Genomic DNA, 15,762 nt, shown 5'->3' on the forward strand with positions numbered 1-15,762 from the left:
GCAGTGTGTTTGTGTCCTGGCTAGAGTAATTCTTTTCATGATCTCCCTATAGTGAGCGCCTGTCTGGCWTACTGAACTTGGAGGGATATCTTCCAAGAACAAACAAGCAAAAAGGASCAGCGATGACAACAACAACAACTAAACAATAAGAACATCACAATTAGCCCAAATATTTTGTCAGTCCTAGAAGTCAGGGCAGTAACAAGCTGATGCCAGCCAAGCTCAACATAAAAACATTAGGATAATATTTTCCCTGGAACAGTGTCAAGTCAACATGGCCCATGCCCAGGCTGCCTGCGGCGAGGATTAGTGCTATTTACTTTGCAAACAAAGGGGTAAATAATTGTCTGTGCACAGAACAACAAACAAGGTGTTGGGTTTCAGGAACCCCAAAATCAAGTAAATTATGAGAAATGGCAAGTTAAGACTTCCATAAGGATCAGTCCTGAATCTGTTTGTTTTATGTATAAATATCACAGTTTATCACAGTAGTTTTGGGTTGGGGACCCTGAGCCACACCAGACTAAATATTCTCAGAACTCAGTGAGATGATCTGTACATTTAGAAACCTCAGTCAGTTTTTGTGGCAATCACAGACACCCCTTGCTGAAGCAGACCTGCCACAAAACAACTACTCTCTTCTCCTATTTTACCTATATGCAAGTGYGGGTGGTTTTAATTTCTTTTCTTCAATTTCTTTAAAGATAGCACAGGTATTAGCAGCTTATTATACAGGTGCCAAGAGAGTAGGCAAATAAATTTTGAGTGGTAAGACTATACAGAGCTGGGAGTCATCCACCCTGTGAGAGCCAGAGGCTCCTAGCTGAGGATGACTCTGGTTTCTGCACCCTGGGAAAACGGCTATTTCCCAAAGTTGCCCAATAACAGTGATCTTCTGATTGCCAACATTTCATCTCCTGAGGCAGCAGGATGTGCTCTGCCTTGGTTTCCCTAGATCAGCATGCTTATTTGCAAGGACAAATGCAGCCTAGGACGCCAAGATTCAACAGTCCCTCAGTGATGAGCCAGGTTTACGGCATACATTATGTGCTGCACACTGGTGACATGGATCCCCAAGGAGATACTCATTCCAACTATTGACTTCATGCAACCTTTGTCACTGAAGACAAAAGGCAGGATTCAGCTCCTGATACTTATATTTGGGTGTATATAAGTGCACCATATGTTAAAGTTGTATTTAAAATTAGCAGAGACTAGACAGCAATTTATCAATCATATCTGATCATATCTACTACAGGATTAACCTGATCATTCTCCAGGCTCCGCTGAATTTATTATAAATTTATGCATCAGTTTATTTTCCAAAGGCAGCTCCATCAGACAGCACAATAAATGCTATGAGCTGACTAGAATGAAGCATACAGAGGACAGGTTTCCAAATGCACAAGGAGACACTGATTTGGGCATTTAAGCGCATAGTGTCTRTCCACAGAGATTGGAATATAGTGCATGTAATTCAAAGACAAGTTCACTGGTAGCACCGAGGAGTGTTTCTCAACTCTGAACAAACTCAGAATCCACTGCTCAAAGGCTCTCTGCTGCCAGCACGCGCCGTGGAGGCTACAAGGTTAACAACTAAACAACATCACATCGCTGTTGACATTTTTAACAACAAAAGCAACACCAGCGCAGGAAACTCAAGCCATGAAAAACCCCATCGTATAAACAGATGCAGGAATGATCAACACTTTTCCTGCTCCAGAGGCACATGAAACAAGCAGATTTTCAGACTTAGAGAGGGCCAGACAGGATGACACTGTGAGAATGATGGAGCCTTGTGGTTCCCACAATTGCAACTGAGAAGTGAGGAGAGCCCTCGGAAGATGCAGATGCAACAGAAAGAGCAGCACCAAAGGAAATAGATGGAATGGATCTCAGGATATCTTGCTTCACCTGAGAAAGCTGATAGTTCCTTAGGTAAAGCTATACCGAGATGGCCATTTGGGCTAGGGGATCAAGGAGCAGAAAGTTCATGAGCTTCCTCTAACTGGCAACAAGTCTACCAGACCGGGACTTTAGCTGTGTATTTACATATATTAATCACAACACAATAAAGTGATGGAAGACTGCTACTTACAAAGAACTATTCCTATCTGATCCTTGAGGATCAGGAAATTTTCAGAGATAAAGATGCATCTAGAATTAAAGCTGGTCTTTGGGATTGAAACAGCGTCCTTTGTATTTCAGATGTGTAAAAACATAAGACAATAGAATATTTAAAAYAAAAACCTGTGCAACTGTATTAATATATTGAGACAAACTTTGCAGCACTTGGTCAACATTGCAAAGCTAGTTTTGCAATAACGTTTTATTGATACAACAGAAAAAAATAATAAAATCCCAATGGGAAGCTATCTTCATAATTGATCACTTTTATATGACTTCCTGGAGCACKAACATCAATTACGCTCGCATGTCAAAACAATGTTGGCGCGCTGCCCGCAGGGACTCAGACCACGGCTGCGAATTTACACATCTTCTTTACTCCTTTCTGGAATCAGTGAATGGTATATTCAACTTCTGGGTGTTACACATGAGTATGGTACTATGAAGTATAATGAATCCCTTTGCCAGTGTCCCTCTGAAGTGCCAGATTTTTTTGTGTGCAAAGGTAAGAACGGAAAATGTATTTGTGTTAATCAGCCTCAAGCCTGCAGTCACCCGTCTGTAAGCACAATATCAACTGCCTGATGTTGCTTAGTAGAGTCTACCTGAAAATAGGCAATTCCTAATGATGAAGGTGTGTATTTGTTCAGAAGCCTTCAGTTTGATTGCAGCTCTGCATACGTGATGGCCTTCAGGGATATTCAAGAATATGCTGCTATTGATAAATATTAACATAGTTTCCAATATTTTATGGTACAAATAAAATTCTTTTTCCTCTTTTACTTGGTATTGCTTTGTCTGCTACACCAGTTTTAATTCTGCTGCAAAATACTGTTGCATACCAAAAAAAAAAAAAAAAAAAAAAAAAAAAATCCCTATCAAAACAGGATATCCAAAGCAATCATTTATCTCATGAACACAAAAACATGGTACATATGCTTAAGTAAAGAGATCAGCCTTAGGTGCCAGTGCTGGATTACAGTCTTGCATCAAAGCACCAGTGTCCTGTAATAAACAGCCTCTGAGTGAAATGGCATTTATGGATTTATTAGAAATCTTGTCAATAACTCACTTGTGCTTTTGATACTTCAGTTCTCCATTGCCAGGAGGCTTGTGCTCCTCGTAAGATAAAACGAGCAGGAAATCCTCTATAGCCTTGTCACTTTTTCACTAGTAAATAAAATGTGAACTACTGTTATAAAATGCTAGCTACTGTAAACAGAAAGGCAAGCATTGCATATTTTAAATAAAGCAACGCAGGGCCCCCTTTGCCCTCTCCAATTATAAGATGATAAAAGATCACCTTCATGCAGGAGAATGACCGGATTTTGAGGAACGTGGCTGTTTTGGCTCCAAGGTATTTGTAGCATTATAGTATCAGAACCAGGATACAGCTGCCTTGTGACTAAGACATCGTTCACAGAGCAAGTGCTATCCAATGACTCGACGTCACCAGACATCTGTTTCCTGTTTTCATTCTTTCTTTCACTGTTATCATTTCATCCAAGTCACCCTTTCACCTGAGAGCCATTCAGAAACCTGGAACAAGTAGCGCGTGTGTATCAAAGATGTTGATTTGGAAAAAAGAAAATGCAGAAAGCAATTTCTTCATTTTAATACAAGCAGAAGGAATGGAAACAAAGTTGCATTGCCCCTTTCTATCCCCAAAATATACAATGATACATAAACACTTTTGTCTTCTGGTCTTCACTAATATGACTAACTTCCTTCTTTGCTTCCAGTTAAGTAGCTTTCCTGTTGAGTACCACAACCTCCACAAAATACAATTGTGAATTGATTCATAAAAACAGAAACATTATGGCACAAATAAGGGAAGGCAATAAATACTCTTTCCCCCCCAACTCTTTCCCCAATGGAGGCAGTAGTATTGTAATAACAAAAAAAAAAAAAAGATTGCTTGTCATTTAAGTTTCCACACCAACAATCATCAGGATGCAGAACAGGATACATCTAAAGTGAGAAAGTTATTTACATTCAAGTTAACACCAGTTATGTTTTTTTGGCACCAACTATTATTCTTAATGTGCCAAAAAAGAAGTGTTGTGCACCTTATAAAAATACTCAGCTTAACACCACTGAGACCAAATTCCCGCTATTCACACCCCATTTYACACTGCTATTGTTTTACTGTCTTGCACCTACACTTAAATGACAGGTCAGGAGAACGTCCGTTACTGACAGCACAAAGCACGTTAACGAGGACAAGAGAAACTGAAGAATAAATTGTCAAGAATTAGGRGCATTTCACTGTAATCTCTGGATTACAGACTAGTTGTTCAGTGTGGGAATGAAAGAGCTGTGTTTTAGTCCATCTGTGATAACAGGTGCTTGTGTTAATTGACAACATCATTTGTCGAGTAAAGCCAAAAATCTGTGTTAACAGAGTGGAACAACAATTTTATCCTCTAATCATTCCCCTCTGAATAAAAATAAACTGAATGGACTTTCCTTAAGGCACACACATTAGTTACCATTCTTCAACTACAGAAATGGAGCCCTGGGATAGTGTAGCACCTATAAAAAGCCCCAAGTAGCACTTCCATTTCAAAATTAGAAGGCAAGGCTAACTCTTCTTATCTCTTGGACCTCTTGCATTATGATAACCAAATTATCTCTGTTTTAAAGGCAAATTCCTCTTCCACTGAAGTTCAAGCTATTGAGAAGCATCTCATTAATCTGCGAGGAGTCAGATCAAGTTCTGATAATTAACTTAACCTCTTCTCTCACTTTTCAATCCAWGACTTGATCCCTGGTCCTAAATGCTCAGTCCTAAGGATCCAGATCAGTCTTAAAGTACCGATCTATAGTCATGTCTTCTCAAATGTAAGATCTGGAGAAGTGAGCACAGGAGGCAAAATTCAAGATCTTTCAGGCTTTAATCCTAATGATGGCAGTTGGTGTATTAAAAGCAATTAACGAGCTCTTTTGTACTGTTGTATTTTTATTCTGTCAATAAATGGATGGTCTCAGAGGAATTAATTATGATGCTGTGTAATATAATTGTAACTATAATATCAGTCCTGTACAGTCCTGTTTCAGATTTTAAACTGCAGGARAAATAAGCCAAGTATGAAGCCAAGTTATTCTGAGGAATGCTCTTCTAAAGTAAATGTGCCATTAAAATACTTAGAGAAAATAACAGGCAAATCTCACAAGAAAAAGGGCTCAAATACGTACTTTATTTGCCAGACTCTGCTCTGTCTCCAGTATAAGGACTTTATTACATTATGTTATGACAATAAGAAATATTGACAGCTATACCAGYAGATTACATAAACAAAGATCTGTTTTGTCCAGTACAACAGAAGTCTCAAAAAAAAAAAAAAAAAAAACCCACGTTTTGTAGCCATTATTTCACACCCAGATGTTTCCTGAACACCTGCAGCTGTYTCCAATCCTGCACTCACGAGCTATAGTATTTGAGCAGCCTCTCATCGGTTGGCTTCAGAATTTTCTTGTCACTCAAGCTTACAACCCATCCTGGAGCAAGGCCAAAAAAGATCTGTCGAGGATCCTTGCGTGAGCTTAACATTTGGAAGAGTTCGTCCTTGGTTATGTCTGGTAAAGTGTAACCGTATTTCTTGGCAAGTTCAAGCCTGGCTTCTTGTACCTTGGATGGATCGGCCAGATACCCTCGATTCCGGGCATCCGTGTAGTAAAGGACCAGGTCTTCGGGAGGAAGCATTCGCTTTGGAATAGGCTGCCCACGCAGGAAAAATACCACCGGCTTGCACAGAATTTCTGCCCAGGAGCAAGAGAGACACAATGAGATCCTGTGCTTCACAACCAGTTTTTAAAGCCATTAAGTGACACCTTGTTTTATGAGGGCATTATTTGATTAAATAAATTGATCTCACTTTATTTGATTAAATAAATTGATCTCACTTATGAAGAAAAAAATTAAGAAATCTTAAGAATATTCTTGTTCAGAATGAGATATTGCTTTTACAAGTTCTATTTAACCAAAGAAATAATGCTGCCGTTATAAATATCAGTTAAAGCAATCTGGATAATTTGTTACTTCTCTGCTTGGAAAGATACAATAATCTAACCTAGAAGATGTCAACAGATGTAAAGCACAAGCACTTGGTGCTTAAGAACAATATATTTGTACCACTATTAAACACAGTGATACTCATAAATGTCACTATCTGATCAGTGTTTTACATAAAGTATCAATAGCACGTGCACGTGCATTTACGAAACTGATTCTCCTGACATTGTACCACAACTGGCAAGTTATACTCTTGATCCACTTACCTTCAATATTTGGAGATTTTTTTCTGGTTTAGAAAAAAAATCAACTTGTAAAATTTCAAGATAATATATCTTTCGTACTAAAAAGAGCCCACTCTCTCATCCTATACTTCATTCACACATGCAAGCTCCATTAATGTCAGTATAAGCAGCATAAAGGAGCATTAGTGACGATGCAGCCTCAAGCAAAGCAAAGCCAAACCACATTCTTCAGTGAAAGTTTTCTGAAAACAATAGCCATTTTGACTGGAATGTTTCTAAGCTTCTAAAAATTAGCGATTTCCTCACCTTAACTTGAAAAGCCTTTAAAATTAAAAATATAAATATCCACAGTGTTTGTGAAATACATTTTTTTCTCTGCATTTTCCTACTTATTAAAGCAGGTGGGAAAGTTAAAARAGAAATTCAAGAAAACTATCCTTTTTATATTCCTCTCTTTACAGAACAAATTAACATGCACAATGCAGAATGATCTTGACTGGCTTACTGGCCAATGAACACTGACACTGACAGGGATCAGGAGGTGAACAGTAAAAAGCAACAAAACTATATGTGAAACTTTGCCTTAGATGACTTAATCTTTGTATGTTTTGTTTTTCTTAAATAGAAATGAAGAAGAATTCTTACCCAAACTCCGGGGATCATAGAAGGACGTTGTGACAACACCTCCATTTTTCTCAATGGCTGCAATAGCCAATTCAGAAGCCCTTTGTACTTCAATGTTTATTTTTGCTGAAAAAATATCAGCACCCTGTAAATTTCAACACAGATGGAAGTGAGTATTTTGAGGAATGCATTTGTTCTTCACTGCAAACTTGTAATAAACACAGCAAAATCAAACTCTGCCCCTGCAAAGTATGATTTGTCTTCTTTCTGCACCGAGGGTCACCAAATTAAATTCACATGGGTCAAATTTAAAAAGATTTTCATTTCTGCTCCCAAATTCCTATACATTCCTTGCAGTACATTCTAGTCTTTATTCTAACATACCTGTACAACCACTCTGTATGTGCATCTTTAGTATTACTTTTGTAAAGAGTCCTCCAAGCCTAAAACACCAGCTCCTTTTCCAGCTAACACACAGTGCCCTCTAGTGACTATAACATCACAGGAAACCTAGAGCAAATTAATTAGGAGAAGTGATGATGTTCCCAAAACAAAGGCGGAATAAAAAGCAACAGCCTAGCACAAAAGAATTCACCTGAAAACCCAAAGCTTGAAGTTACTTAAAATAATAGAGCTCCCTTGCATGCTTACCTCTTCCACCAGCTGGACACCATAATCCCTTTTCAGAGGTTGCACCGTGACACCCCTGCCGTTAACGAGCTGAGTTAAGTCAATCGGGAGCTTGGGGTCAACTCTACCCAGATCAATCAGGTACTGCAGCCTCTGGAGGCTCAGTGGCTGATACTGATGTCTGAGGCTGGAGGAAAAGAAAAGAAAAAAAAAGAAAGAAAAAAAAAGAAAGAAAAAAAAAGAAAGAAAAAAAAAGAAAGAAAAAAAAAGAAAGAAAAAAGCAGAAAGTTACAAAATTACCATACTAAAGCTTCAATAGGAACTGCACAGCTAGAAGACAGCACACTTTCCATTTGTTACCTTTTCCTAAGGACAACTACTTTCTTCAAAATAGATTTGCATAAAATTAAACTCAGAAGCTCTAGCTAGAGGCTGAGATGTCACTATGAATTTAGCCTTTCTTTTGTTTTTGAGGGAGGACTATTACATTAGTCATTTTCCTATGGCCAAGCTGAGTTTATACCAAAATACCTCTCTACCAGCTAACTGTTTCAAAAAGCAAGGATACATAAGGAAAATAAAGTGTCAGCATTTCTTGGCAAACCAGCAAGATTCTGAACTATTGCATCTACAGGGTACAGCCCATGGAAAACCTGACATTCCTCCCACCTCCCTCCCAAAAAATGTGATATCCCCTTTCTCAACCCCTGCTAAGAACACCCCATGAGCCGTAAGATAATAAGAGCCATAATGAGCCATAGATAATACATCTTCCTTCACAGCTTGTCTCTGTCCAAGAAGCTGTATTATTTTTTTTTTTTTTTTGGAGAGATAGCACTGTACCTGACATCTCAAAGAAATTAAATAGAGTTACCCTCAACATACCATCAAGCGAGAGAAACTTTCAGAAATTATGCATTCACCCATATCCCCAAAAGAAAAATGAGTATTTTGTCAATAGCATCAACCTCAGCAAAATTTGCTTTGGCATTTTATAAAGTACTAAGTTCACTAAACAMGCCAAACCTTAAAGCAGTGTTTCAATTTTGGCATCTATGTCTACTGCATGCCGTTTATGTTGGTGCTCAAAATCTCACATTATCTTCTGACTGCTGCTACYGGAAATTTGAGAGTGACAAAAATTTGTAAAAAAACAGAAAAGCAGCTGATCTCTGCGAATGCTAAGCTGCGTGCAGAAAGGCAGGCAAACACCCAAACTACCCTATCAGACAGTTCCCAACAGGAAAAATTGAAAGTAGAGAAACACTGCTGCGGGCAGAAAGAACAGTGAGGTGAGGCTAAGCAGGGAAAGACTGTTCACAGAATGACTAAGTTGGAAGGGACCTTTGGAAAACCATCTAGTCCCTCCCCTGCACAAGTAGGGTCACCTAGAGCATGTTGCTCAGGATCATGCCCAGGCAAGGTCTGAGTATCTCCAGAAAAGGAGACTCCCCATCCTTTCTGGGCAGCCTGTTCCAGGGCTCTGTCACCCTCACAGGAAAGAAGTTTTCCCTCAAACTCAGATGGAAAACCCTGTGCTTCAGTTTGTGGCCCTTTTCCTATCACTGGCCACCTCTGAAAATAGTCTAGCCCCATCCTCTTGCTGCCCACCCTCTAGCTTTACTTGTGCACAGGTCAGATTCCCCTCAGCCTCCTCTTCACCAGGCTAAGCAGGCCCAGGGCCCTCAGCCTCTCCAAATCTGAGATGCTCAAGTCGCCTCCACCTCAGGATGCTGCCACTCTGACACAATATTGTCTCTCAAGTTAGTGTACAATGCCAGCTAGAAAACCATTTACTGTTGGTTGGCATTTTGACTGGAACTTTGCAAACAGCATTGAAAAAAATATACGTAATACTTTACTTATTATCACATGTTGCCAGATGCAGTTAAATACAGTAAGATTCTGTTAATTTTCTGTCACTGCAGAAGCTCTGTTGTTAAGAAACTTGTGACCACTGTCAAGGTAAGAAATTTGGTCTCTGCATTCCGCAGCACTTCCTTCCTGGGACTGCCGAGCCTCTCTGTGCCTCGGCACAGGGCCGCTCATTCACTTTGCCACAAGCTAAGGGAAGAGGAGGGTACGACAGTATTTGGAAATTAGTTTTGAAGCGTGATTCTAACTACGGCAGACCTGCAGGGACGATAACTGACACYGCATCCATAAAGAACGGAAATACAATAACACACAGCTACCTGCTGAAGTCATGTTATTAACATGAAATCAAGCTGCAAGTGTAATAATCTATGAATACATGAATTCTTCCAGTTTAGAACTCTCTGGTAAAGTAGAATATATACCAGAAATACAGAACTAAGAAATATGTCAGTTGTTAGATCTTAGAAATAACTTACTGAAGATATTGCTTCTCTAAAAAACTATCTCAGTGGCTATAACTGGGGCAATTTCTGTTACCACTACCTGTAATCTGCAAATGGGTACAGCAGTTCTTGTAACCATACCTAAAAGCAACAGAATGGTTGATGACCTAGGTCACATACTGACTTAAGAGACAGAATTAACTTAAAAAAAAAAAAAAAAAATCAGTATAATTGTCAGTATACTGAAGGAAATGATAACAAGCTAGGCATGCAGATCTGAGAGCAATAATTCAAGAAAAGACGCTTCAGAAGAATCACTTTAAGTTTAAATGGCTGGAAGAGATACAGAAGTGCAAACAAGACAAAACAGGACGAGAAAGAACAACGGTGAAAGAGAACTTAATGATTTCACCCAAGAGAGTTGATATTAAAGGATTTGATGAGATCCTAGCTGGAAAAGGTGGAGCAGAGGCAAACAGAAACATTTTTGCAGAGAACAACAGCAAGCAGAAAACAAGGAAAAACAGAAATGTTTGGTTAGCAGCAGGTCAGAGCTTAACGTGAAGAGGGCAGAGAGAAACAACGAAAGGGACTTTGGATCACACTTGCCCATCTGACACCCTCACTGGAGTCTGCTGAGCAACATGGGACTGTTTCCAGGCAGGTCAACAGCGTGACCCTCGTGAAGCCTGGCAGAGGAAAAGTAAAGCCAGTACAAAGGGAGAACTAGCGGACAGAGCGGACAGGCAGCCAGCTGTAGGAGCAAGGGCATAAGGCTGCATCCATGAGGCAGACTATCAGCTTCAGGAGACAGACAAAAGCAGACGTTTCATTTCTGAGCGAGTACAAAGCAACTTACCTATGTCCGTCATTAAACCCGTATTTTGGGATGACCAAATAAAAGGGAGTCTGACCGCCCTCAAAGCCCAGCCGAGGGCGGTTTCCTCTTTGCCGCTGTCCTTTGTGACCCCGGCCACACTTTCTGCCTCCGTATCTTCCCCGTCCCCGCCGCTTTTCCTTCAAAGGAAGCAAGGACACATTCCGTCAACTACTTCAGGCATGCTGTCTATTAAATATAACACCTTAGAATATAAATCAGAAGAGCGCTGTTTCTTGGGGAAAAATTCAAGTCTAGCTTTTTTTCTAAGAGAAAAAAGAGCTAGAAAATCAGTTGCTGCAATTTGCGCAGAGCACAATCTGAGGAAGGTTGTCACCAAAAATATGAACATAAACTACGACAGAAAGAATACTCTACTCTCAAAATAGTTAATTTTCCTGAATTAACTACTGATAGTTCCTCCTATTTCGTAAGACGTTCAAAGCTGAAAGAAAGAATTCTCTTAATGCTAACAATAAAAAAAAAAATCAATTATACCTCAGGTTGGAGGGAACAGAGTACGTATGTCATAGATACATATGAACTTTTTTTGGTGGGCTCAGACTTTCAAAAATCTGCAGCTATCACAATTGAAACTACTGTAATTTCTACTGACTACAAATCARAAGAACAGATTCCATTTAAAACTTTTAGTGCTGCTTAAATTAAGACTGTGAAATTAAGCTATTAGCTTTAGGAACACTTTAAACCGGCACTACAGCAGTAAGTAGCAGTTTAACAATCCTCTCGCATCCACCTCTTCCTTGTGCCAGCAGAAACACTTGCATGGCTGAAAGGTGAAGCAGATTGGAAAAGCTAAGCCAAAGTAGATGTACTTCCATATATTTTTTACAAATGTATTGCAGCATTTGAAAGATGAATATCTGAACCATCACATAGAGACAAAGAGGCAGCAAGGCAAGAACGGAAAAGAGTGGCTGGGAGTGATAGYTTTTTGGTTTTTTTTTTTYCTAAATTATAATAACAAAAGTGCCAGTTCATTTTGACCAAAATTATCAAAAACCTRCAGTCCAAGCTGATTTTATTCAATTCCTAAAGATTTTGCAGCATCAAGGCTCGCTTTGATCCTTCCTTTGCTAGGGGTGAGATGGACCCACCCGCTCCCAAATCCCGCCTGCTCCCTGCTCAGCTCCGCACCCTCCTAACCGCGCTTCCCACGGGCCTGGGGGTCCATTTGGTTCCACCAAGTTTTTCCTGKTTAAACTGACATTCACAGGAGTCTAAGTACACGTGAAGGGGCTACACTGGCTGCTTCACAGCTGCACAGCACAATCTACACACTGGCTGCCTTCCATTCTGTTCCTCAGCTTGAACCAGTCGCACTGGGAATGAGGCAACCCAACATATTGTGAACAGTCTTCCTAGTGCTCCTCATCTAGTGCAGGGTAAGTCACAGCAGAGTCTCTGCTGCAGCACTAATAATTCAAATAAGTTTCTATCAAAGAGACTACAATCTCTCTGTATTCTTTTTTATTCAACTTTCRGAAAACCAAACTTTGGGCAGCCCTAATTCTGCAAATTGCTCTATGTGGTTATACTGCTGCACAGAATCTTTAATAAAATGGAGATATGGAACTGAGCACAACATCACGGTACTTATCTTGATGGCCCTGTTCTGCCAGGACAAAATACCTTGTTACCCTTGTTATTGTATCAGTCTTCCAAAGTCAAAGAGGCCTTAATGTGCACTGAGAGACCAGTAAAAAGGCCTGTACAGATACACACCAGGAAAAAAAAAAAAAAAAAAAAAAAAAAAAACATTAACGTGGTCAAAACATATTGTTTCATTTGAGATGCTCAGCTTACCTATATTAAAATCAATTAGTGCAGAGTTCAAGTGCAGTTGCCTGATCTATCCCTGCCACTTAAAAAAAAAAAAAAAAAAAAAAACTTACCTCATCCCTTACTCCCACACTATGTCTCTGTATTCAGACATTCAACTTGGGTGCAGTTGTGTGGCTTTGCATGGGACAGATCAGGCAACTAAACTGATAAAAGCTAATTTTTGTCTGATTAGTTTTCAATGGGTTTGGTTCCCTGAAACAGCTCAGCATGCAGCAACCAGCACACAACACACRGGGCACGGGGGCCACTGCAGGCACAGGCGGACCCGCTTTGGGCGGCTGCCTGTACTCACCCTACGTTGCCTGGGGACTTCGGTCAGTACAAGGACATGGACAACACACGGCCATAGACAGGGCGCCTTTGAAACACTGACGGGATTTTAAGTGGGCAGTGGAGCCAAGCTAAAAATTAGGGGTGTATCTAGCAACCTATATTTGTACAGTTCGTTAGTTAAAGACTTGGTTAATSTTTCTTAACCAAGAAAAAGCGGTCTGATCTAATAACAAGCAAACACACACAGAAATGGAGCTCAAGTCCCCCAGGCAGCCTGCGCGCGGCCTCCCGCCCGTTCCCCGGCCCCGAGGGCCGCGCTCGGCGCCAGGCCCCGCCAGGGCACGGCGGGCCCGGGCGCTGCGGACACTCACCCGCTTCCTGGAGCCCTCGCTGGGCCTCAGGTTGGCCAGGGTGACCCTGGGCAGCGACCGCAGCAGCTCCAGGGCCCGGTTGGCGCCATTGCTGCCCATGGCCGCCAAGGGCRCCGCSCCGCGCTCCTTTACGGCAGAGCYGGGCRCCCGGCAGTGTCGCGCCGCCAGGGCGCCGCGCCGCGCTCCTTTACGGCAGAGCCGGGCGCCCGGCAGTGTCGCGCTGCACGCGCCACCCGAGGGAGCAATGGCGGAGCGGGCGGGCGCGGTGCGCGTTGAAGCGACCCGGTCGCACCCGCCCGCTGCTCCCCTCTCAGAGCCTTTCCATGGTTTTGACAGAAAAATCGTTATTTTGACGGCTCTGCCACGGGCCCCGCCGCGTGTGGAGCTCGTGCGGCCGCTTCCCGCCCGCAGAGAGGCGGCAGCGCCGGGAACCGGCGCCGGGGGAGCAGCCGCGGCGGGGCCGCCGCGTGAGGAACTGCCCGGGCCTGGGGCCAGGCGCTGCCTTAAACAGAACCGTGAACATAGACAAATGCTAATTAAATTACAGCCCTTTCACTGTAAGGAAACAATTTACGAGGGTTTGAAAGATGCCTAATTCAGGTATATTCGGTGATTATGTTGGTGTTTCAGAAGCCAAGTTCTGTGGGYTGGAGGCACTTCAGTTGCTTTAGGTTAGCGCACAGACAGGAGCCAAGTCCCGTCTGCCACGGGCCGCTCTGGGCACGATGCCCTCAGCGTTTGGAAAATGACCACGACGTTTGTCTGGGTCGGTTCGGACAACTGCCCRGGTGCAGGAGAGCGATTCACACCCATAAAGTCTGCGAGTTTCCAGTGACCCTGCAGCAAGGCAGAAACAACCGCGGAGGGAGGCCAGGGAGTTGCAGCTGTGCTGGTCAAAGGCTCTCTTCCAGCAGAGCAGACGTGGGTCTCCTGAGCTCCAGGACCCACCTCGGGAAACTTAAAAGTYACTAAATAAAACGTTGAGCAGCACAGTAGAGAGGGAAGACAAACCTGCTCATGTCCCAGGACGTGTTTTACAGTAGATGTCAGGTTGGGCGCATCTCAGGAGCACCTGACACTCGATTGAACTCTTAATCTTTCACRAATCTACATTTTTATACCGCTGGAGATTTGAATTGGGTAGAATACACAAAGCGAGAACACAYGTTGAAGTAGGGAGAAGAACCAGAAGCCCCAAAGCTACCTGTGAAATTAACCCAATTTTGCCACCCAGGGATCCCACGAAATTTAAGTATTTTATACAAATACAGCATAGCAATCATGGCARAACACATTGCGTATTTAATGCTACATGCTTGGTATCCAGTGCATTTATTTTATACAGTCACACCGACAAAAATACAAACACTTCAGGGCAAAAGCTTTGTGAAAAAACACCCCTGTTTGCACAGCACATACCAGTGCAAAGGATGTCAAGGAAATATCTCATCCTGCTACACACAACTGCTGCTTGCGCTGCCAAACAGCATCTGTGTCAGCCAGATGCCACCCCGCAGAACACAACGAATAGACTGAGTTTCTGGGAGGAAGTGCCCGACAAAGATACATGGAATGGAAGACAATGAACAAAGTATTTGATTTAGTTAGAAATGTGTTTGCCGCATTTGCACGGAGCTGGTCTCAGTGTTCAGAATGGACTGGAACAATTCAGTAATTTCAGTACAGAGTGTCTGAATAGTCCACTGCATTTCCAGATGAATAAGGATCATTTATTCAGCAGCTTGGAGCCAAGGGATTTAATCTGGCAATGCAGACATCTGAAGAAGACAAGTGATATACATCTAACAATACTGCTTGCTGTGTTTATTCTGACCTATTCCCTGTGTTTACTGGCTTATATCTCTTTATTTTTTGAAGCTTAGAAAACATTCTAACAGAAAAAAAATGATTTTTATAAAAATCCTTTAGCTCACAAGCACACATACAAGCTAAACTACAAAAGTACAACACAAGCTGGCAGATGCACCCATGCCCCTTTGAAAGGGTTTTAAATAGGCCAAGTGTTTCAAGGTCACTCTACACCCAGAAAAACAACCAAAACAGACGGTAGTTGCCGACTTTCGAYAAGAAAACAAGTTGCTGGTAACTAGCACACAGAAAGGGGCTGTTCCCCAGCACACCGGCCTTCAGCTTTACTTCACCTAGGAACGTTTGCTCCCTGGCGTTTGCTAACGGCCCCGCCAGAGAGGCTCGCAGCGCTGACAGCGGGAGTACCCCCGCTCTCTCCTGCCGCCGGTGCTAACGCGCGGGGAACCAGCCCGATCCCTCAAGGACAGTTCGCGCAGCCCTAACGGCCGTAACGGCCCCAATGGCCGCGCATGCGCCGCGCCTCACCTCGGCGCCGGGCGGGGCGCGAGGCAGCCAATGACGGCGCGCAGGGGGCGGGCGCCCC

General features: G+C 42.3%; 1 protein-coding gene across 1 annotated transcript; it reads right to left on the reverse strand.

Annotated features, from left to right (window-relative positions):
• Positions 1-5,471: 5,471 nt before the first annotated feature.
• Positions 5,472-13,451, reverse strand: MRPL15 (mitochondrial ribosomal protein L15). Its single transcript, XM_026050107.1, has 5 exons — positions 13,350-13,451; positions 10,822-10,979; positions 7,663-7,828; positions 7,033-7,156; positions 5,472-5,889 (listed from the first exon to the last, which is right to left on the reverse strand). The coding sequence occupies exons 1-5, from the start codon at positions 13,446-13,448 to the stop codon at positions 5,552-5,554; spliced, it is 885 nt and encodes a 294-aa protein (XP_025905892.1). The 5' UTR covers positions 13,449-13,451; the 3' UTR covers positions 5,472-5,551.
• Positions 13,452-15,762: the final 2,311 nt, after the last annotated feature.

This window comes from Nothoprocta perdicaria, unplaced genomic scaffold, assembly GCF_003342845.1.
Source record: "Nothoprocta perdicaria isolate Ctin4 unplaced genomic scaffold, notPer1 scaffold_65, whole genome shotgun sequence".
Lineage (NCBI taxonomy): Eukaryota > Metazoa > Chordata > Aves > Tinamiformes > Tinamidae > Nothoprocta > Nothoprocta perdicaria.

Coding starts and splice junctions, on each gene's coding strand:
- MRPL15 (XM_026050107.1), bottom strand. CDS start 13,448: ATGGGCAGCAATGGCGCCAACCGGGCCCTGGAGCTGCTGCGGTCGCTG. Junction 7,157..7,662: donor GTGTCCAGCTGGTGGAAGAG/GTAAGCATGCAA, acceptor TGAAATTTACAG/GGTGCTGATATTTTTTCAGC. Junction 5,890..7,032: donor CTATGATCCCCGGAGTTTGG/GTAAGAATTCTT, acceptor GCTCCTGGGCAG/AAATTCTGTGCAAGCCGGTG.